This window comes from Raphanus sativus, chromosome 6, assembly GCF_000801105.2.
Source record: "Raphanus sativus cultivar WK10039 chromosome 6, ASM80110v3, whole genome shotgun sequence".
Taxonomy (NCBI): domain Eukaryota; kingdom Viridiplantae; phylum Streptophyta; class Magnoliopsida; order Brassicales; family Brassicaceae; genus Raphanus; species Raphanus sativus.
In genome coordinates, this window is record NC_079516.1 from 27,710,648 (window position 1) to 27,732,843 (window position 22,196).

General features: G+C 32.1%; 2 protein-coding genes and 1 long non-coding RNA gene across 6 annotated transcripts; all 3 read right to left on the bottom strand.

Annotated features, from left to right (window-relative positions):
- Positions 1–4,058: 4,058 nt before the first annotated feature.
- On the bottom strand, positions 4,059–6,759 carry LOC130494618 (uncharacterized). Of its 4 annotated transcripts, none has more exons than XR_008935937.1 (4): positions 6,516–6,757; positions 6,070–6,176; positions 5,534–5,678; positions 4,059–4,487 (listed from the first exon to the last, which is right to left on the bottom strand). It is a non-coding gene; the product is annotated as an uncharacterized LOC130494618 (long non-coding RNA). The 4 variants fall into 4 exon arrangements; XR_008935935.1 differs by lacking the exon at positions 4,059–4,487 and adding an exon at positions 6,286–6,384 and having other exon boundaries at positions 5,414–5,678; positions 6,516–6,759; XR_008935936.1 differs by lacking the exon at positions 4,059–4,487 and having other exon boundaries at positions 5,414–5,875; positions 6,516–6,758.
- A 6,320-nt stretch (positions 6,760–13,079) lies between these two features.
- LOC108808253 (uncharacterized) lies at positions 13,080–15,600 on the bottom strand. The gene is made up of 6 exons (XM_056987159.1): positions 15,151–15,600; positions 14,447–15,053; positions 14,242–14,388; positions 14,111–14,194; positions 13,634–13,935; positions 13,080–13,523 (listed from the first exon to the last, which is right to left on the bottom strand). The coding sequence occupies exons 1-6, from the start codon at positions 15,598–15,600 to the stop codon at positions 13,080–13,082; spliced, it is 2,034 nt and encodes a 677-aa protein (XP_056843139.1).
- On the bottom strand, positions 15,597–16,274 carry LOC130495691 (uncharacterized). Its single transcript, XM_056987160.1, has one exon. The coding sequence runs from the start codon at positions 16,272–16,274 to the stop codon at positions 15,597–15,599; it is 678 nt and encodes a 225-aa protein (XP_056843140.1).
- Positions 16,275–22,196: the final 5,922 nt, after the last annotated feature.

The following is a 22,196-nucleotide window of genomic DNA, read 5'->3' on the forward strand; positions in this document are numbered from 1 at the left end:
GGTCGTAAAAGGTGCTAGTCTCTCATTGGTCGTAAATTAACAACCAATTTACGATCAATAGTCTCTCATTGGTCGTAAAGTTACATCTCATTTACGACCAATCTAATATTAGTCGTAAATTGGTCGTACATTTACGATCATTGTACGACCATTAGTCTCTATTTGGTCGTACATGTACGACCAATTTACGACCACCCATAAAATCCTATATATACCCATCGCGTAGCCATTTGGTTGCACACTCACATCTCACTTCCCTCTCCCTTACAACCAATCGACTTCTCTCTCTAGATAATTTTTTTTTATTTTAGTTCTAGGTGGTTAGTTAGGTGATTAGATTAGGTTTGGAATTAGTTTATGATGTAATTAGTTTAGGTTTGGAATTAGTTTAGGATGAAATTAGACTATTTGTTTTAGATTACTTTTAAATAATTATTTGAATTGTTTATAACCATCCATGTTTTTTTTTCCAGATTGACGATATTGTTATGGCTAGCGGTAGAAAAAGACTTAGAAACCGTGGCGGAGGGACCTCATACGGGAGTACCTTTCATATTTTTTTAATTTTATGAATTTTAAGTATTTAATTATTTTTTTATTTTATTTAAATAATTTCGTAATTAAATTTTACTCTGCGTTGTAAATTGGTCTTAAACTAACGACTAAGGTATATCTGATCTAGATGTAAGGTAGTCGTTAATTTACGACCACTTTACTTCCACGTCGATGTACTTTAGTCGTAAACTCATGACTAATTTACAAGTATAATAATTGATTCAGATCATGTTAATCTGAAGTAACAAAAGACTAGATCATGACCCGCTCGACCGAGCGGGAGTCAATTTTTTTTTTATCTTTGTTTTTACTAAATGTTATACATGATCGCAATGTGTATCAATATAAAATTTTGATAAATAACAATGTGTACTAATGTGTTTAATAAGCAATGTGTTTAATTACTAAATTTAATTTTTAAATTTTATGATAACGTAAAGTAATTTTTTCTATATTATTTAAAATACATAGTGCTATATATTTTGTATTTTCAACATTTATCATACAAAACTTACATTGGGATATTATTTATATGAAAATATGTGTAACATAATATATTTATATATTATATAAACATATGCACACCCGCACGGGTTTTATTTTTAAAATGTATTCTATATTATTTAGTTTTATGTAGTATCGAGTTTGTATATTCAATTTTGTGTTTAAAGAACAATATCAAAACTGTCTTTCGTATGTAAAAATAACATTTTGCAATCCGAGTTGTGTCTTTTTATTGTAACACAAAATTTTATATAAAACTTATGTTTTTTTGTACATTACGAAATTTAATTTTTTAAAATAATTATTACGTAATTTCAAAATGAATTTGATCTCTGAGGTCTAATATATTTTGTGTGTAATGGTTCAAAGCATTTTTGATATATATTATATTTCAGTTTGGTTTGTTTTTAGTATTACTGTATAAGTATAATACTATACAATATCACTATATTCTATACAATATATGAAGCTATGTGTTATTTGTCTTAGAAAGTAGATTAGACCCAACATAGTTATAAGAATAGTCATATCTTTATGTATGTGTCTATGACTTATCAACCTAATGTTATTCGTACTAATAAAATTAATATGGCCAATGAAAGTATACTGATTAATTTAAAATGAATTGTATAGGGTAATTATAGAACGATTAATATTTTTAGTATTTTTAGTATATATCTTATTTAAATCGACATGTAATAACTGTAAAAATCATATATGGAATATGGACAAAAAGAAGAACTGTATTTAAGGAAATACATCAATGTAAAGTTAGACTATGATACATATTATATATAAAGAATGAGACATTTAATTTAAATATATGAGGTCTATCTTTAAAAATCCACGTAGAAGAAGTTGTAATATTCCTGTTTTAATAAGATAGATGTTTTAATAAGATAGATGTTTGTAGTCAACGAATGATATGAAGCAGAAGAAAAGGTAAATATTTGATTTTTTTTTGTGTTTCCCCTAAAAATATTTAGTTAATTGTCTGGTTTTTTTTTTGGAGCAACTATTGTCTGGTTTACAGGTTATTAAAATTTTGATTTTTTGAGATTTCAGTAACAAAGATGAATACTTATGGTAGTCTCGTAATGTTTGGTTTAAGTTAATAACATTTGATGAATCATTGTTTATGTTCTTCTTCTTATGGTTTTTTGGTTTGTAGGATCTTAGAAAGCACCAGTGAATGATCGGGTAAGATAAATGAAAGCAAAGAAGAATTCACAAAGATTTCATTCACAAATGACCAGAACATGCTGCATCATGTCTACTTTATAACTAACAGTGATATTAAATAAAACTTGTAGAGGAAGAAATATAAATATTTTCGAGATTTTGTTATTAAATATCGTATCTACAATTTATTGTTATCAAAACGATTTGCACAATATAGGGTCAAATTGAAATATTTCTAGAAAAATCTGGTTGTTTAAAATTTGAATTTTTGTCATATTCTCGAGATAAATAAGGTGGTTTACTCCGTTACTCGGGTTAGTGATATAGTGTTCTAGCTCAATAATATTGTGTGTTCTAGCTCATTAATACTGTCATGGTTGTATTACGAATGAGATGAATATATTGAAGAAGCATTTTGAATTTTTTGAAATTTTTGTGTAAAGTAGGGGTGGGCACTTTACCCGATACCCGAAGTGGCACCCGAATCCGACCCAAAAAATCCAAACCAAAATCCGAACCGAAATAGCAAAATACCCGAACGGGTATTGAATTATGAGAGATCGGATATCCGAACCCGAACGGGTAATACTCGAACCCGAATGGATATCCGAAGATAACCGAACTTATGTACCATTAACCATATATTCATAGTTTACTTCTCTAATTTTATTCAAAATATTTATATTAATTATACACATGGTTCAAAATTAGATAATATACATATAATTGCAAGAAAAGTGATTTTTTACTCACTTAAAATGCTTAAGATGCATGTCTAAATTTTTGTTTCATGCATTAACAAAAGCTGCAGTTAAAATTTTAAAACAATAATCAAATTAATATCTTTTATTTTTAAGATTTTATCTTCAAATCATTCAATGTATTAAAAATAGAATATCAGTTAAGTAAAAATTATATTTTTAAATAGAAAAAAACCTGAGAAATGAAGAAGTTAATTTTTTTCCGCAAAATCTAAATATCCGAAAACCCGATCCGAAATAACCGAACCCGAACTAAAAATACCCGAACCCAACCCGAAGTATAGAAATACCCGAACGGATTTTATATTCCTATACCGAATACCCGAAAATCCAAAATACCCGACCCGAACCCGAACGGGTATCCGAATGCCCACCCCTAACTATAAGTTATACCTTCAACGGCATTTTCATAAGTATACATCTTTTTATTTATTTCACATGGCATCATCTGCATTATATTTGTATGAGGTTGAAAACTATAAGTCAATTTGAAACATTAATATATAGGTTTGTATAAGCCAATTTTCGACATTATTAATATATGGATCTGTACATAAACTTGTATGATATATAGGTGTAGAGTAAAAACATATGCGACATTAATGGGAGAAAAAAGAGATTAAATTATTGTTATAGTTATATATGGTAACATAGGTAGTAGGCAAAATTAGTGGAAGACAAATGTATCTTTAGTTAAATAAATAGGTACAACCAACTTGTATAAGTAGATTTTTCTAAGTCTGCTTCCCTTTTAATAGTATAGATTCAAGTGATTTAGAAATTATAATTATAGTTCAACTTATATAACAAATAAATATTCATGCATCGTTATATATATATACTGATATACATATTTACATGTTTCAGTTTAATCGGTTATAAATCAAATCATATCCAAATCTTAAGGTTTTTATAAAATCACGTTTTTATAAAATCACATCCATTTGTTTACGATGGTATATACCAAAATAAAACCATATTATCTATTTATATTCGGTTCGGCACCATTTGGGTTTAGCATATTGAGCAGTCCTAATTTGGATATTAGTTGGTTTTGGATTTTTTTATCATGTCTTAATATCATATTGTAGAATTAGATTTTAAATTCATATTTTTTTGGAACCTTACATGTGAATCTATACTATTAAAGCAGGATCCTATTGTTTTTTTACCTTAACATGCCCTTTTTCTACTAATTTCAATACATTTTGACAGATCCATTAAGGGTATTTGTGTTATTTATAAGCTTATCGATTTTGTCTTAATTATTTTGAGTGTAGGCCCATGATATTGATTATTTATGTTTGGTTATATTTGTAGGCCCATATAGTATAAATCATAACAAATACAACAGCCTTCTTTAATAGGACTGGTATGTTTAACCAGAAATGAGTAACGTAAACCCACATTCTAAATCCACTTTGTTCCCTAACTGCCACTGTCCATTTCATCTGCTGATTTTTTGCACCTTAAATAAAATTGCTACTGAAAATATCAAAGTTGACGATGGTTAGCATACATTTTTTGACCAAATTATATAATATTTATATAATAAACATACATATGTAATTAATATATTTTTCGCGAATATGGTATCAGCAAGGGATTATCTAATTCTTTTAGTATATTCCAAAATTTAGCTACATTATAATAATTAAATGCTTATTTTTAATATTTTTAAATTGTACATTATAATAATTCAAGATGTCGATATACATTATAATTATTAAATGCTTATTTTTAATATTTTTTTCTAACAACACGTTGATGATAAAAAAATTCGATTCCAATGCCATATTCCAAAAATTTGTGTTTGAATCAAAAATTAAATCAAAATTTTCGGTAACAGTTAATATTTTAAATATGGGAGAATGCATTAAATCTTTTAGCTTGGCCTGCAAGCATACGTAATAACTACCCAAATATTTTGTTCCATTAAAATCGTTGATATTATAAAAGATTTAACTACAAACAGAAATATAAATATCGGTAAGATATGTTAATATTTGCTAACCATATCAACCACTTAATATTTTTACTTGATCAATACTCTAGGGATTTTCTTCATTCCATCGATTTCCATACATATCGCCAACTGGTTTATTGATCAAGTAAATATCAAATCGAATATTGTAGAGATATTTTTTTAAACTTCATTTAGAAACCATCGATTAACCTATTACTATATAAACACCCACATCGTTTTCATTTTTTTCACATGTACTCACAGTTATCTAGCAAAAAAAAACAAAAATGTCTTCAATAACGCAGTACACAGAGACACTCTTGAGATGGTTCTATCAGATAGAAAATGTGAGTGTTCTTATACCTATTTTGTTTATTGTTGTTTAGCGTATTTTATAACTTTAATATTGTTTACTAATTTGATTTTTTTCAACGTGTACTAGGGATGGAAAAAACGACCACATTTCAATCAATATTCATCAAACAATCTATGGATTTTTATCCTAACTACCAGTTTCAGTTCCAATCCTAATCACTAAACTTCTTAGCTTTTAAAATGCACTCACGTTTTTTCAAATTGTTTTGTCTCTGTCAGATGTCATCCAGTTCCCAATATAGCTTTGTCTGAAAAGCTTGCTGCCTCACGACCTGTACAGCTTTGGTTGTTCTTTGGCGCATCTCCTTCGTCATTATATAATTGTCAACTTAGTTCTGTAAATTTAGGAACCAACATTAGTCTGCAGTTTATATAACGAAGAACAACATAACTTGAAAATGTATCTAAAAATATATAAACGCGCTTAGAAATTCCTTCACTAAATATTGAGGTGAATAGAAAGTACTTATATTATATCTGGTTTGATGAACTTATGATATTAGTTCTTTTCCGAATCATCTCATTATCTATTCTGAAAAAATAAATTGTACATTGGGTTAAAAACGAAACTAACACTTACCAAATCTAATTTTCTATTTCTAACTAAATAAGTTAGATAATAACATGTGAGTTTTGTATTTTTATTGCAACGATTTTTTTTTTATAAATCTATTACTTGCAAATTATGGCTTTAAAATAAAATAGAAATTGGCAGATGAATCTTACTTTTATTTCAGCTGTTGTTTTTCGAGAGATGTCTTGGAATCAATTTTAAAGATCAGATTTTGATCCCTGCAGATATTCTTTCGACTCTTGGAAACCATTCCAATCTCCTGGGTTAAAAGAAAATTCAGAAACAATGTTAGTAACCGATATTTGGTGTTTAAAAATCTGAAATTAACTGTTAAGTACAGATTAAAAAAAAAGTTATGTTATATTTACCGTTTTATCGTCGTCCAATATTATTGGCGTCAAAGATATATGAAAAGACCAGATCGAAACCATCTCATCTCATCGTTCTTCTCACAGAAGCCTTCGGATCTGTCATCGGTTACAGTTACAATATTTTTTTAAGATCTTCTTCGATGGTAAACTTCTTTAAACAATCTATATAATCTCGACTTGTGTAAACAATCTATAAAATCTGAAGATAAAGAGTTAAAGAAAATAACCTTAAGAGATATGAATACGAGAAGTCTTTGGTGGATCTAACGAGTTTCCAACCATCGGTTTGACTTTTTTTAGCTAATCCGATTTGCTACCCTCATCGATGAAAATCATCAAGCAATCGTTACAGATTTTGAAGCAAAGATTCGCCATTGAAATCGAGTTGTTTCAGACAGAAACGTCGAGAGAGAATTTTTTTTTTCCTTTTCATTTTTTTTCTTAAGAACATCGATGTGGTCGTTCAGACAAAACAAACTGTCGGTGGATATCTTCATCAGTTGGGCCATTTGGGCCGAGTAGCTTATATGTTTCAATTCCAACTGTTTTTTTTTTAATTTGGGCCATTCGATCCAACTGCAAATATTTTGTTTTCAATCATCGATAATTTTTTTTGTCATCTTTAACAAGTAATTATAATATTTAGCAATAATGAACAAAACATTAAGACATGATTGTTATATTTGTAACCTTTTCTTAATATAATTTGAATTTTCATGAATCATAAGACTTTTTGTATTGAAAGATATAACTATTTATTAAAATAGTAATTTAATAGTTTATTATCCATTTAAATTTATAAAATATGTCTATAGAAAAAATAAACTTAGAACAAAAAATATTACACCAAATAATCAAACCAATTTATAGAGTTATACAAACTTCATGTATTTAAAAGATCAACTTGATATTTTAAAACATAAATATTCATCGAAAAAAATTAATAAAAAGATTAATAAAGAAAGATAAAAAGTTTTTGTCAATAGTAAAATAAGAATACAAATATATGAAAATATGACATTTCACAAATTTCTTATAATTTTAAAAAAAAAATTTGAAGAAAATAAACCCGCGCTTTGAAAGCGCGGGTCAAAATCTAGTTTTATATTAAATACAAAACATAAAATACATAGTTTGAACACATTTATGTAGAGTGTGAAAACATTTATGAGAGTGTGAATGCTAATTCTTAAATCATTGTGAGACTGCCACATGTCTAGTGTGAACAAATTTTTTAGAATGCTTCTTCTTTAATATATATACTAGATTTTGATCCGCACTTTCAAAGCGCGGATTTATTTTCCTTTATTCTTTCTTAAATTGTAAAATATTTAGTAAATGTCATATTTTCATATATTTGTGTTTTTTTTTATAAAAGACTTAAACTTTTTATCTTTCTTTATCGTGTTTCATTTTAAATGAGTATTATGTTTAGAAAATTAAACTTTATTTTAATGAATTAAGTTGGTGTAACACTGATAAATTAATTTTATTATGTAGTTCATCTTTAAATAAAAAAATTATATACTTTTAATAAAGATATATACTTTTCAATGAAAAAATCAAATTTTTTTATGAATGCTTAAATTATATTAAAAAAAACATAATAATTAAATGTTTAATTTTTGTTCACTACACAAAATATTAAGAATGGTTGAAAAGAAATTATTTGAACTTGGACTTAGTAGCCCAAAAAAAAGAATTGGATCTGATTTCTTAATCGGCCCAAATGGCCCAAGAGAGATCTGATGTGGGCAGTGGGCTGGATCCGAAAAATGACTCAATATAGATGTGTTATTAAAATTACTTGATTGCCCTTAATGAAACATGCAATGTATTTCCGCTGCGAGGGAGTTACTGTTATTGGGGATAAGGCAGAAGATACATTCTGGTTATGAGGTTAAGGTGTGGGAGGATCCCTGGATTCCTTTGAATCCTGCTAGGCCAGCTATACCTATAGCGCCAGTTATGAACCCAAATATGAGAGTGAGTGACCTTATTAACCAGGATTCTAAGGAATGGGATGAGAATTTACTGGAACAGTATGTCGACCCTAATGACATATCTCTTATAAGGAGTCTAGCCATAAGCACAACCCATAGACCTGACACGTTTTGCTGGAACTTCACAAGACATGGACAATATACGATTAAGTCTGGATATTGAATTGCTCAAAATCTCTTGAAGAAGGCAGAAGAACGGCAAATAGTAGAGCCAAGTATCACAAAGCTTCAAGCCTTTGCTTGGAAGATAAAGGCGCCAAAGAAAATGTGTCATCTGGTATGGCAATTGCTAACTGGGCACGTGGCAGTAACGAGAAATCTAGTGAGGAGAAATATGAGATGTGACAATTACTGCCCGCGATGTGGAGAACCAGAGGAGTCTGTAACACATGCTATTTTTGAATGCCCGCCTGCTCTACAAGTTTGGTTACACTCATCGACTCCAACTAATCCAGGGGTGTTTCCAACATCAAGCATCTACACGAATAAGAACTACCTCTTCTGGGAAAAAGACGGTTCACCTGAACCAGAACAAGACAGGGATCCTTACCCTTGGATAATTTGGTATATCTGGAAAGCTAGAAATGACAAACTTTTTAGGGGAATAGACAGAGATCCTATGGAACTAGTTCGATATGCAGAGAGTGAGTGCCGAGCTTGGTTTAATGCAAACAAGACGATACCGCCAGCAGTACAAGTGAGTAATATAGAGGAACCCCAAGTCATAAGCTTGGGTAATATTTGCTTATTGGATGGATCATGGACATCTCATGCTCAATTTAGTGGGTGTGGATGGGTCTGGTTGGATAGTGGAGGAAAGATGCAACTCATAGGATCACAGAACTTCCCAAGAAGAGAATCAGCTCTGCACTCAGAAGTGGAAGCACTACGATGGGCGATGGAGAATATGCTTCAACATTCAACATGTCAGAGCTTCGGAACAGACTGCAAAGAGCTGATTGCAATGATCAAGGAACCCCATGCTTGGCCAAGTTTTGCTACGGAATTAGAGAGGATAGTGACACTGCTCATATGCTTCCCGGATTTCAAGATTTCATACATTCCAAGAGCGCGAAATCAGATTTCAGATTTTTTAGCTAAGACAGCTAGATCCTTCCATAGGAAGTTACATTTTGTTGGTTGTTCTATTCCGGTCTGGTTACCCAGACCACCTCAAGTTTGAGAGAATAGCCGTTTGCCGTCAAAAAACAAAAAAAAAACATGCAATGTTAGTAAAGAAAGGAGTATTTTTTAGTAAAAAACCAATTAGATCCTGCTTTAATAGTATAGATAGGGGATATGTTGGGTTGAATATTTGTAATTGTAATTGTGGACCGAAATCTATTTTGAATTTATTATGAGTCTGACCGATTTGAGATTAAATTTTTTACCACCCTGTTTATATCTATAAAAACTGTAATGTGGTCAATAAGTCATTTTTATTACATAAACATGTTCTACAACTTTTTTAATATTTAACTTTCACATCATTGAGAACCATTTTAATGATTTTAGAACCATCATATTATTATTTCCAAAATTGAATTACTTTAACTTTTGTCTTCCACATAATTTTGAAAGGTTTCAACTGAACGACTAAAATTGATGCATTCAATTTTGTTGCTTTAAATCGTTAGTATATATATATATATATATTTAATTTGAATATTTATTAAATAAAAATTCATATTAATACAATTTTATGATTATTTGTATCTTACTATAACAAAATAAATTAAGCTATTGATCACAAAATTTTCAGTGAGATCTTCAAATTTCTAATAATTTATAAACGTTTTGAAAAATTCAAAATATAACATATAAGAAAAAAATATAAATGTTTTTATTATATAGTTAATGTGATTGTTTAATATATTTTAATCATATAAAATAAAAAAGAACTAAGATACAATTTTTTTATCAAATACTCATTATTCATAATAATTAATTTTCATATATACGTTAATCATATTAGGTAATTTCATAGCTTTTATTTAAGGAAAGTGTGAGATTGTTTTTTGTACATTATTTATCAATTCGATAGTTAGTTTAATAAAAAGTGTAATATAAGTTAAGATGGACCAACATACTTTTCTAAGAATAGTTTATTTTAAATATTATATTTATATAGTTATTTATTAAATGAAACTTCATAATCATACGGTTATATGATCATTCATATCGTTTTATAACAAAATATTTAAATCATTGATAACAAAATTTTCAATGTGAAAAATTTAATAAGTTTATAATTTATAAATATTCTTGAAAATTCATTTAAAGTTTTGAAATTAAAATATTTATGTAATCTTATATGGTATATATTTTAATCTATATTTTTTAATTATTAAATGATACTTTTACTCATATGGTTTTAAACTCATGTGTATCTTTTTTTTAAAGTGTTAAACCATTGCTCATTAATTTTTAACATAATAATTTTAATAGTTTTAGTCATTTATCGACATTTTTTAAAATACAAAATATAACATATATGAAAAAAATCTAAATTTTAATTTTATAGCTAATTTGATTGTTTAATTTATTTTAATAATATAAAATTAAACAAATGATGGAGGAGATATAAATTGTTATCAAATCTTTATTATTAGAAACATTAATTTTCATATATATATTAGTCATTTATGGTAATTCCGTAGGTTTTAGCTAAGAAAATTAAAAAACAGTAATTATATCTAGTGGAACAATCATAAATGCTTTTATCGTAAATATCATATCATATCATCATATCATATAGTTTGACCAATGAATGTATCTAGCGACATAAAAAATCGAATGTGGACCTACTTATTTTTCAATTGAATGTAATTGACTACTTAATTGAGTGACACCTAAGCATGAGATCTTTTTTAATTATTACAAAATTTATGTGACAATTTTTCAAATGTTTCTCCTTTAATATATAGGGGATATTTAGACATTTATTAAGCAGTGGAGAAAAGGAATATAAGTGGTGTAAAAAGAAATATATGTGGTTAAATTTAAAAGGTAATAACAATCTTTATAACATTATTTCCAAAATCTGTTTCTTACTTGTCATACGCTTATTTATTACATTGATGCCATTATTAATATTTTATTTTTTAATTGCTACATCTCTTTTTTTAACTCAAAAGTTGGGATCAAAAAACAGTTTACACCTGGAAATAGAATGAGACATGCCCATTACCAAAACAAAAGCATCAACAAAAACCAAGGTCGACATTAGTTCACCCTAAGGGAAGGGCTTAAGAACTAATGAATGCACCTCGGATTGGATGAGATCATGTAACCACGATGGACCTCTCATTGCAAGATACGATTATAAACGTCCATCTCGCAACAAACTCTTGGCTATCTCCTTCGCCACTCTATTTGATTCGCCTGACTCCATCTCAAACGCAATCATTCCAAATTCTGCAGATATTGCAGAAATTTGTTGCAATAAACATCTCTACCGCGGCCATCTCTATGGTTTTTTGATAACTTCCACTAATCGCTGAGAATCTGTTCCAATGCTCACTTCTTCTACTCTCAGATCCTTCAGATTTCGTAATGCCCATAACAGACATACCATGTCTGCCGATAGCTTATCCGGAGATGGAACAAATGCATCCCTTGCATGCATCCCCACTGCTCCTCCATGGTCTCTTGTGATCAACGCTCCTCTTGATAAGTACTTACTGCTCCTACAGTTCAATGCTTTGGCATACCAAGATCACTAAGTTCTATCGCTTCTCTGTTTTCTGTCTTATTCACTTCATGCCATAAGACCGATTCCTCCATTGCTCTCTGAACCAAACTCAACTTGGATTCTTGGACTTCCGTGTACAGTAGACTATTCCTTTTCTTCCAAATCGTCCACAGCATCCTTGGTATCGCTTGTCTTCGTGATTGATCCAAAGCTCCACCTTCCATTAGCTTGATGCAAACAATTAGGAGATCTACTAGTGTTGTGCCCTGAAACATTTGCACTATCACAGTACTGAACTCCTTCTACAATTCATGTGCTTTGTCACACTTGAATAAGACATGCTCGATCGTTTCTATCTCTTGGTTACAGAGCTTGCACGTCATCACCACTGGCATACCGTGCGCCGTAAGTCTTTCTGCTACCGCTAAAGCTCCCGACACTACTCTCCAAACGGATCTTTGGGATTGTAGGGACTTTCCTAATTTGCCTTTTCAGCTCAATCACTGCAAGATCCTGTACTCCTCCTCTATCTATGTTTTCAGCCAGCTTCGAAATAATCCAGCAGCCGCTTTTAACTGAGTAGTCTCCTGCTTTATTGAAGGCCCAAACTTCCCTTTCCGCAACATTGCCAATAAGATATGTTGGATTTGTTGCACCTCATTTGGCGGAAACAGTTCACGTGAAGTGTCCGTTTTCCACCACCCATCATCTCCTATCAAGTCAGCCACCCGTAAGTTCACATCATATGATCTCTGCTTATTCATGGGTCTCCGTGGGACCTCATCAAAAATCCATTTGTCAGCCCAGACAAAGGTATCTTTCCCATCACCAATGGATTTCATAAGGCCCTTCCTCAGTAGTTCTCGTCCAAATAAGATACTTCGCCACGCATAAGATGGCCGATACCCCTTACCACATTCAAGAAAGCTTGACGAAGAGAAGTATCTGCCTTTGTAAACCCTTGCTAATAAACTCCGAGGTTCATTGAATATCTTCCATGCTTGCTTGGCTAATAAGGCTTGGTTAAAATCTTCTATATCCCTGAATCCCAAACCTTCCTTGTCGTTTGGAACACATATTTTTTTCCAAGCAATTCAGTGAATCTTCTTTTTATCCTCATCTTCATCCCACCAAAAACTTTCCATTGCACTCATGATCTTTTGACAATGGTGTTTAGTCAACCTGAAGCATGACATTGCATACACTGGAAGTGCCATAGTAATAGGCTTGAGGAGAACCTCCTTTCCGCCATGGAAAAGCTTTTTGGCAAACCACCCTCGTAGTCTCTTGTTAAGTTTCTCACCAATGAATGCAAGTAATTTCTGTTTGGAACCAGAAAAACACTGAGGTAGGCCCAGATATTTTCCTTCTCCCCCTTCATTTTTGATCTTCAAAATCTCAGCTAGCAGCCTTCGCATAACGGGATCAATATCAGCTTCAAAGGTAATTGCTGACTTCTGAAAATTTATCATCTGACCCGAGGCCTCTTCATACAGCTTTAAACATCGCAGGAATTCAGTGCATTGCTCAGTTTGGCTCTGCAAAGAAATAAGCTATCGTCCGCAAAGAGCAAGTGATGTATCGAAGGGCAGTTCCTCGTCAACTTCATTCTTGTAATTGCGCCATTTTGCTCTGCTATGTTCATTACATGAACTAGCGCTTCAGTGCAGAGGATAAACAGAAAGGGTGAGAGAGGATCCCCATGTCGTATGCCTCTCTCCAGTGTGATATGACCAAATGATTCTCCATTCATGAGCACTGTGTACGAAACTGATCGGATGCAGCTCATAACCCACACTATCCATTGACTGTTAAAACCCAAATTCCTGAACAGAGTCTCCAAAAACTCCCACTCGACTCTATCATAAGCTTTAGACATGTCTGTCTTTATAGCTATATATTCTCCACGGCAGTTAGGGTTTGTCTGCAGTCCATGGATCTTTTCATGCGCTATAAGAAGGTTATCAGATATCAAGCGGCCTGCAACGAAAGCTCCTCGAGTTGGTGATACAATCCGAGGAATGATGATCTTCAACCTATTACTCAAAATTTTCGACACGATCTTGTAGACCACTGAACAAAGACTGATGGGCTTCAGATCCTTCATCTCCTTTGCATTTTGTACCTTGGGTAGCAAGCAAAGCTGAGTATGGTTCCAGTCGGCTGGCATTACTCTCGACTAAAAGAATAGCTTCACCTCTTTCGTCACCTGCTCCCCAGTGATAACAAATTTTTTGAAAAAGTGTCCAGTCATACCATCGATTCCCGGTGCACTGTCACTTTTGATGGACTTGACTGCCCTCCTAATCTCCGCATCCGTCACTGGCTTCATGAGCGTATTGTTCATTCTGTCTGTGACTCTCGGTTGTAGCCCTTCCAGTAACACCTCCGCGTTATGGGATCCTGAGGAACGAAAGAGTTCTTGAAAGTACTTGACTGCAATATCACCCTTATTCAGTGCCTGACTGATCCAGTAAAGACTGAACTCGATTCTCCATTCTCCTCGTTTCCACCCAGCCGTGGAAAATTCTCATATTCTTCTCCCTCACTTGGACCCATGTATTTTTGCATTTTTGCTTCCAGAAGGCTTCTTCTTCATTGTATACCGTCTCTAGCTCCAATCTTAGTGATGACATCAGTTGCACGTCTGGAGTTCGTTTTTGCTCTTCATTCTCCAAAGATTGTCGCAACTTCCTAATTTTCTCACTTGAGTTCACATTGGCTGACTTCTTCCATTGTGACAATTCTTTGCGACAGGACTTTATTCTCTCCGAAACGAAGCCTCTGTTCTCTCCCGTGTTTGCGTTCCATCCTCTGCGCACCACCTCTAATACTTCCGGTTTTGTGCACCATTGTTTATCAAAGGTGAATCTAACTTTCTTCCTCGTTCTTGACGGTATCAAACTCATAAGCACCGGTCTGTGGTCAGACCATGTCCGTTCCAAGTACTTGATGTGTGTACCTGGAAATAGTCTAAACCATTCTGCGTTTCCAAACGTCCTATCAAGCCGACACTGAACCCACACCTTCTCTTTCACACCATTAGTAAAGATCTCTCTAGCTAGCTCCTACCCATGAGAAAATATCGCCAGAGCTTGGGGGTTCTGTGAGTCTACAGTCTCTCTTCATTGCACGAAATCTAAAGAAAGAGCTTTCTTCTCTCGCCGGCCCTCCAAGCTTTTCCTCATTGTTCATTAGCTCATTAAAGTCTCCTACCAAAAACCATCCACCATCTCTGTTCAAGCTCATATCTCGCAATAAATCCCAAACCTCATGTCTTTTATGTCTGACTGGATTCCCATAAAGAAAAGACATGTGAAACCTTAAAGCTCCAATCATCACTCGAGTATCAATGATCCGACTCGAGCTAAAGATAGCTTCAACCTCATACGTACTCCTCCAAAAAAGTGCTAAGCCTCCACTAAGTCCCACTGGGTCCACCAAGTAGCTGTAGTCATAACCCAACGAACTTTTAAACTTACCAACGTATTCACTAGAGTTTTTAGTCTCTAGGAGAAACAGAAAATCCGGGAGATGTTCACGAACCATCTCCTCTAGGAGTCGAACTGTCGAGTTGCTTCTCAATCCCCGACAGTTCCAACTGAGCGTCGTCATTGAGAATTGGATGGTTTCTGGTGAACCATCAAACCCTCATTTTTTTTCGACACCTTGGAGGTAGCCTCTCCATCATTAGTTGCTTTGCGTTTAAGCGGACCTTCTTCATTTCCTTTCCTACTTTCATCACCGTACTGACCAGTTTCCCTTCTTTTGTTCTGGCTTCTATGGACCCACGATGCATTGCTCCTCTTGGAGCTACGGCTTCTCGCATCCCCTTCACCTGACCGAGTTACGTGACTACCCATCACAAAGCCTCCATGCTCTTGCTGTCTTGGGTTGACTAAATCGTGTCTGTACTTTCTCTCCATCTCAGTCTCCTTTTTCTGAGGTGATATATGCAGCTTCTCTCCTAGTTCCTTAGCCGGCTCCATTATGATTCCTGCTGCATTTATACCTTCGTTTGTGTTCACATAATTTCCACCGGTTTGCTCCATCACAGAGGTCTGATCAATGGGCCTCCCAGCCGAAGATTCAGAAATATCTTGAATCCCGGGATTCTCCACACGTCCTTGTGATCTGTTTCTCTCCTTTGAGATCACCGGAGCACTCTCTAGCCTCAAACAAACTCTTTGTGCTAGTGGATCCCGTGAGAGTTCATCCAAAGTCATCTTCATTCGTGCTTCTCTAATTCTTCTCTCCTCAGGGTCCACACAGTTCATATATATCCTCATTTGTTCAAAAACTTCTGGCGCCACTACAATAATGTGCGGTTCAAAACCCGGAGGCACAGAGTTACATCTCTTTTATAACTAAATTGTTATCAAAAAGAAAATTTATATAAAGATAATATCTGTAATATTTTTCGTTTATTAATAAAATTAGATAAGGGAATTTTGTACAAAAAGGCAATATTTTAACTATTATAATACAATATTTTAATATATTTGACACATGTGATTTAATAAAAACGAATTTCCTTTTACATAAATCCCAATTTTATAAAAAACAACCTTTATATTTAAAAAAAAATTTTATGAGAAATCAGTTTCTTACGTGTCATGTTCACATTAAATTTGACGATGGTTTATTACATTAATACTCTTAATATTCATTTTATTATTATAACTGCCATTATTAATATTTTATTTTTTTCTTTTCTTTTATTGCTACATTCCCTTTATAAATTGTTATCAAAAAGGAAATTTATATAAAAGACAATACTGTATCTATAAATACTTTCCTTTTTATCTTGATTTTTATTAAAAAATAGAAAAAGGAATTTTGTACAAAAAGGAAATATTTTAAATATTTTAATACAAATATGTTTGATACATGCTATTTAACAAAAAAAAGAATATTCCGTTTATAGAAATTCCAATTTTATAAACTTTTTCTTTATATTAGAAAAATATCTTAGGATATCAAAAATCAAATATCTTCTTTCTTAATAAAAATGAAAGTATATGATTATACATTTTGATAGTTATAATTCTTTAATTTCTACAAAAAAATATATGCACAATTTTATGTAATTTTCTATTTCTACATTATAGATTTTTAACCTTGATATTATTTTAATGCCTCCAAAATTTATATAAATATAAACAACTAGTTCTCATATATAAGTATCAGTCAATCATTCATCGTTCATATAAAATATTTCTTATTCATAAAAACTAAATCCTTCTATTGTAAGAAAACAATTTACATGGCTTCTATAAGAAAATTTGTTTTTCTTTAGATGTATGCAAAATCAAAATAAATATCATGAGATTTTGGAAAACAAATTCTCTTAAAGAGGCTGTTCCTATTGCCAATTTTTTTCATTAATGATGAAATCATTTTTAAAACTCATATTTTCTAATTTTTGCTAATTCTACAATTATAAAAAATCAAAAATAAAAAATAAACTGTATTCATGCAACAATTAAAAGCAATAACTTTATTAAGAACTTCGAGAAAAAATTAGTAAAATCTGAATTAAAAATAATTAATACATTGCAGATCAATTTTACACGGATGATTTTATAATTTTAGATATAAATATCATGAACAAGTTGAATATATTGCACAATTTATAACACCACAACTAAAAGAACTCATAAATAAAACTTTAAATAAAATAATATAAAATACACTAAAAATACACTTAAACTCAATAAAATATCACTCAAATTATTATATTTTAATTTTTTAAAAAATATCCATGTCTGCGCATGGATGGGGGTGAGTCATCTAGTCATGTTAATAATTATAAAATCTAAGAGGACCTATAAATGTAGTATATATATATTTAGGAAAGAGTCTAGAAGTACTTAGGAAAGACGCCATTACATTCGGAGATGGAAGCCCTTATATGAGCAATGAAAAGTATGAGGAACTTACATTAAATATCATGTTACTTTTGCAATGGATTGTATTCAATCGATGAAGATGGTTTCTGCACTAGAAGAATGACTAGCCTTCGAAACTATTTGGACGATATCAAGATTCTTCAAGGAAGTTTTAGTTACTCAAAGATCATTCATATCCCCCGAATGCTGAATTCATAGGCAGACGGTCTTGCGCGAAGTGCCAGAAAGCAAATGTCTTTCATTGTTCATATAGATGCAGAGTTACCAGTTTGATTTGTAAAGTCTTCATAGGGTTTGTTTAAGTTGATGATTAAAAAAGAGTACTTAGGAAAGAATCTTCGTTTTGCAAGAACTTGACTGAATATTTGCATCACTTAAAAGCTGTGCTAGAAGTACTTAGGAAAGAGTCTTTGGTTGCTTAATCTAATGCATGAACATGAACAGTTTCTAATATGTGCATGCGTGAAAGATAGAACTTTTGAAGACTAGATATTGCCCAAACTAACAATTTTATTACTGCTATTAATAAAAGATTTTATGTGCGCAATAACAAATTTTGCTTTTATTATATTAATATACCATGAATTTTACTACTTCTAGACCATGGTATAACTCCTATTTAGAGTATGTATTAGAGTTTTTCAGGTTCATGTGCATTTTGGATAACTTTGAAGATTCTAGAGTTTTTTGAGGTGTAGGACTGCACAGATGTGTCAGAAGTTAGCTATGAATGGATTCCTTCCCAAGATGTGACTGAGCTCATATTTTGACAGGACATAGACCTTTCTGTTAGTTTTCCAATTCCACTGGTTTGAAGTTATTCAAGATCCTGGTAAAAAGTTATGCTTATTTTACTGAAGAGTTGACATACTAGAGAGAGGAATCTGTCGAAGATACGAACAATTGTGTTGGGATCGAATCGGTCACGATAGAATCAATGTCTAAAAACTACCCGGAAATATTTTCTTCCTTTAAATTAAAAAGAACATGAGAACAAAAACCTCTTAAGATTCGGAAAAAAATCAAAGTAACAAGTTCTCACGAAAGATATACTTGATCTCTTACAAAACGACTTCCGAAAATAAGATAAAACGAAAAACCGCCGTGTCCCAACTTCTTATCATCTTATTGTTTTTGGTCAATCTTGCTGTCACGGGGAGACCATGCACTCACCGTAGAAACCATGTCGCCATTAGGCGACCACTTCTTCGGCTCCATGTCTCCAATAGGCGACCACACATCTCTTCCTCGTCACCAATAGGCAATCACGCTAGACTATGTCTCCTCTTCGTTACTAACGGGCGGCGACGCCAAGTCTTTCCTCTTTGCCAATGGGCGGCGACGCCAAGTCTCCACCTCATCAACAACGGGCGACGACGAGTCCGTCTCCTCCTCCTCGTCAACGGGCGACGATTCCACCACTCTACCTCGTCGCCATGAGACGACGACACCGAAACTCACGTTCATGTCCCCTAGAGGCGACAACGTCATACATCGTTGGAGTGATAGGTAAATTACATGTGATCCAATTATTCGCATACACTTTGTCAAAGAAAGAGAAAGGAAAAAAAGAAAGAAAAATCATTAGAATGTGATTAGATTCAGATTCATAGAAGAGAGAAGAGGGAGAGAAAGAGTCAGAAAATATTACATGTTTGTCCAGATACTTGATTCAGTTGAATCCATGTGTTCCTTGATCGATACTCTCAAAATGTAGCCTACACATTTATTTAATGCAGAAATGAGGTCAGTGGAGGGGTATGTCAGGTGATATCAGTGGAATTGTGAGAACGTATGCCATGGTGACTAAGATAGAGTGTAAAAAAATTGAATCATCTCTAAGGTTAGTATTGACTCGTTGACACCTATCATATTTGCAGAAGTGAGAGTAGTGATTTTAAATTATGTGAGTCCCTGCTGTTTTCAAACCTCTTATATAAGACTACTCTGGTTTTGTTTGAGGACAAGCAAAAAGGTAAGTCTTGGGGAGTTGATATACCATGAATTGTTCAAGTTTTTAGTCATGTTATATAAGTGTTTAAGAGTCTATTTACTATTTTTTGGAGTCTTAATAGAGTATTTTTGTATGTTTTGGAGTAATGTGGTGATTTTGGAGCATATTTGAGATAAAGATAAAAGAAACTCGTAGCTGACTATCAAACCAGTTCAGAGTCAACATCAGAGTCAAAAGCCAATCGACGAATATTACTTGACGTCGATCGACAGCGAGGCAAGAGAAGCGGGCCACATGTCATGACCTACTTATAGTCCAAGTCCCACACAATTACAGAATTACCCCTGTCCGACTTTAACCTAATATTTAAGTGCTCTACCATTGTATTGGGCAACACACGTGTTTTCATACTTTCATAGCAAACAATTTAGGGCTTTAACTATTTTGGAGAGAAGATCCAAGACTATTTCAGAGCTTTGTGTTAGAATTCCAGTTTTTTCTACCTCCTCCAGATTATTATCATGTCTTGCTTGATTATGTCCGAGTAATCCACATGATAGATTTAGAGTTTAATTAGGGTTATAAATGATTAGCCAAAACTATAGAATTGCTATGGTGATAGATATCCTTCAAGTAATTGCTTGTAATGCTTATGTTCTAGAGTAGCTAACTAGAACCCTACTTCTAATTTTGTAGACATCTACAACGATAAGTTCTGCACCAGAAAAGATTTCCTTAGCTAGAATTGCTAGAAACAAGCGAGAGCTGATTTAGTTAAGACTAGTGAACCTACCGATCAACTCACTAACACTTTCCTAAGGAAACATCGACGATCATACCATAGCATCAATGGACGTTTGATCCATATCAACAAGCGACATCTGAGATATTGGACTCAGTCAATAGGATTGTTTCACAGCGAAAGCTGGAATACTTTCTCATAAGAATTCGAGTTCTAGGATTGACAACCTAAGTTTATATCACTATAATCATGATTATCTAAACCCCTAGATTTAACGTTTTCTCATTATTGTTTACAACCTCAATCAATCAAATGAACTACTACATTGTTCGCCCTGCTTTATTTACGGCTTTAACATATTTACCTTGCTTAATCATCGCTGATTATGATCTATTGTGTGCCATAGATTCTTGTGGATTTGATTCATAAGTAATACAACTGAACCTCTTATTTGAGAGAAGAAAATTCACTCATTTAAGCAATTTGAGTGATATTAGAGCGACAAGAAAAAATATTAGTTGAAAGATGTTGATAAGTCTCTTAAATAAAATTAGAGAATAGTTTCACCTTCTTTTATAGTGTTGGTCTAACTGTGATATTCTTTAATAATCTATTATATTAAAACAGAAGTACAAATAAAAATAACCCTAAGATTTATCATTTATTTACACATTAGAATGCCATTGAATTAATTGATAAACTTACCTTTTTATTTTTTCTGTCTTTTCTTATTTTATTAATTCATTTACTAAAACTAATTATTAACTATAAAAAAGTCGGTAACAATAATTATTTTGGATTAATTTCCTATTTTAACGCCACCCAAATCTATACATAGTATATATGATGGAAGTAAATATTATCAAAGATATTGAGTGCATTTTTTAGATCTTCGATGGATTTTAAATATTTTAATCGTAGTGTATTCTATTTTTAACACATACAACTCATAATTTTCTATTTCTTATGATATTAGCTCAGCAAATTATTTTGTATATCTACCTTAATTTCTAAACTCATATTTAGTATAAATTTTTGAAGTATTTTTAATATTAGATTTGGACATATTTTGTTCATTTACTATGGCTTTTAACAATCCTGGAAAAAAGATCAGAACCGAAATGAAATACCAGAGTCTGAGAATGAACCCTTAAATAACCGAATGGTTCCAAAATTTATGTAGCCAAATCACCGAACCGAGAAGCGAATGATACTTGATTATATAAAAATATTAATTATATATACATATATCATAGCTAAACATAAATTTTGTAATTTAGAAATCAAATAAAATATTTTTAAAAAAACTAAATTATTATAAAGTACCTCAAATATTTGAAAGTATCTCAAATTATCCTGATATTTTTATCCAAAGTAACCGAAAATATCCAAACTTTTTTTTATCTAAACTATCATAATTATTTTATAGTTTATCCAAAATATCTGTTATTTAACATAAACTATCCGAACTGTCCGAAATAACTGAACCGAAACCAAACGAGAACAGAATATTTCTTTGTATTTTCTGATTCCTAATTTTACTCTCCAATCCAGACCAAACCGAACCCGAAGCAACCTGAACCAGATCCGAACCAAAAATAGT

Coding starts and splice junctions, on each gene's coding strand:
- LOC108808253 (XM_056987159.1), bottom strand. CDS start 15,600: ATGACGACGCTCAGTTGGAACTGTCGGGGATTGAGAAGCAACTCGACA. Junction 15,054..15,150: donor AGGAAAAGCTTGGAGGGCCG/GCGAGAGAAGAA, acceptor TCTCATGGGTAG/GAGCTAGCTAGAGAGATCTT. Junction 14,195..14,241: donor CAGTGCACCGGGAATCGATG/GTATGACTGGAC, acceptor ACTGGGGAGCAG/GTGACGAAAGAGGTGAAGCT.
- LOC130495691 (XM_056987160.1), bottom strand. CDS start 16,274: ATGAGGATATATATGAACTGTGTGGACCCTGAGGAGAGAAGAATTAGA.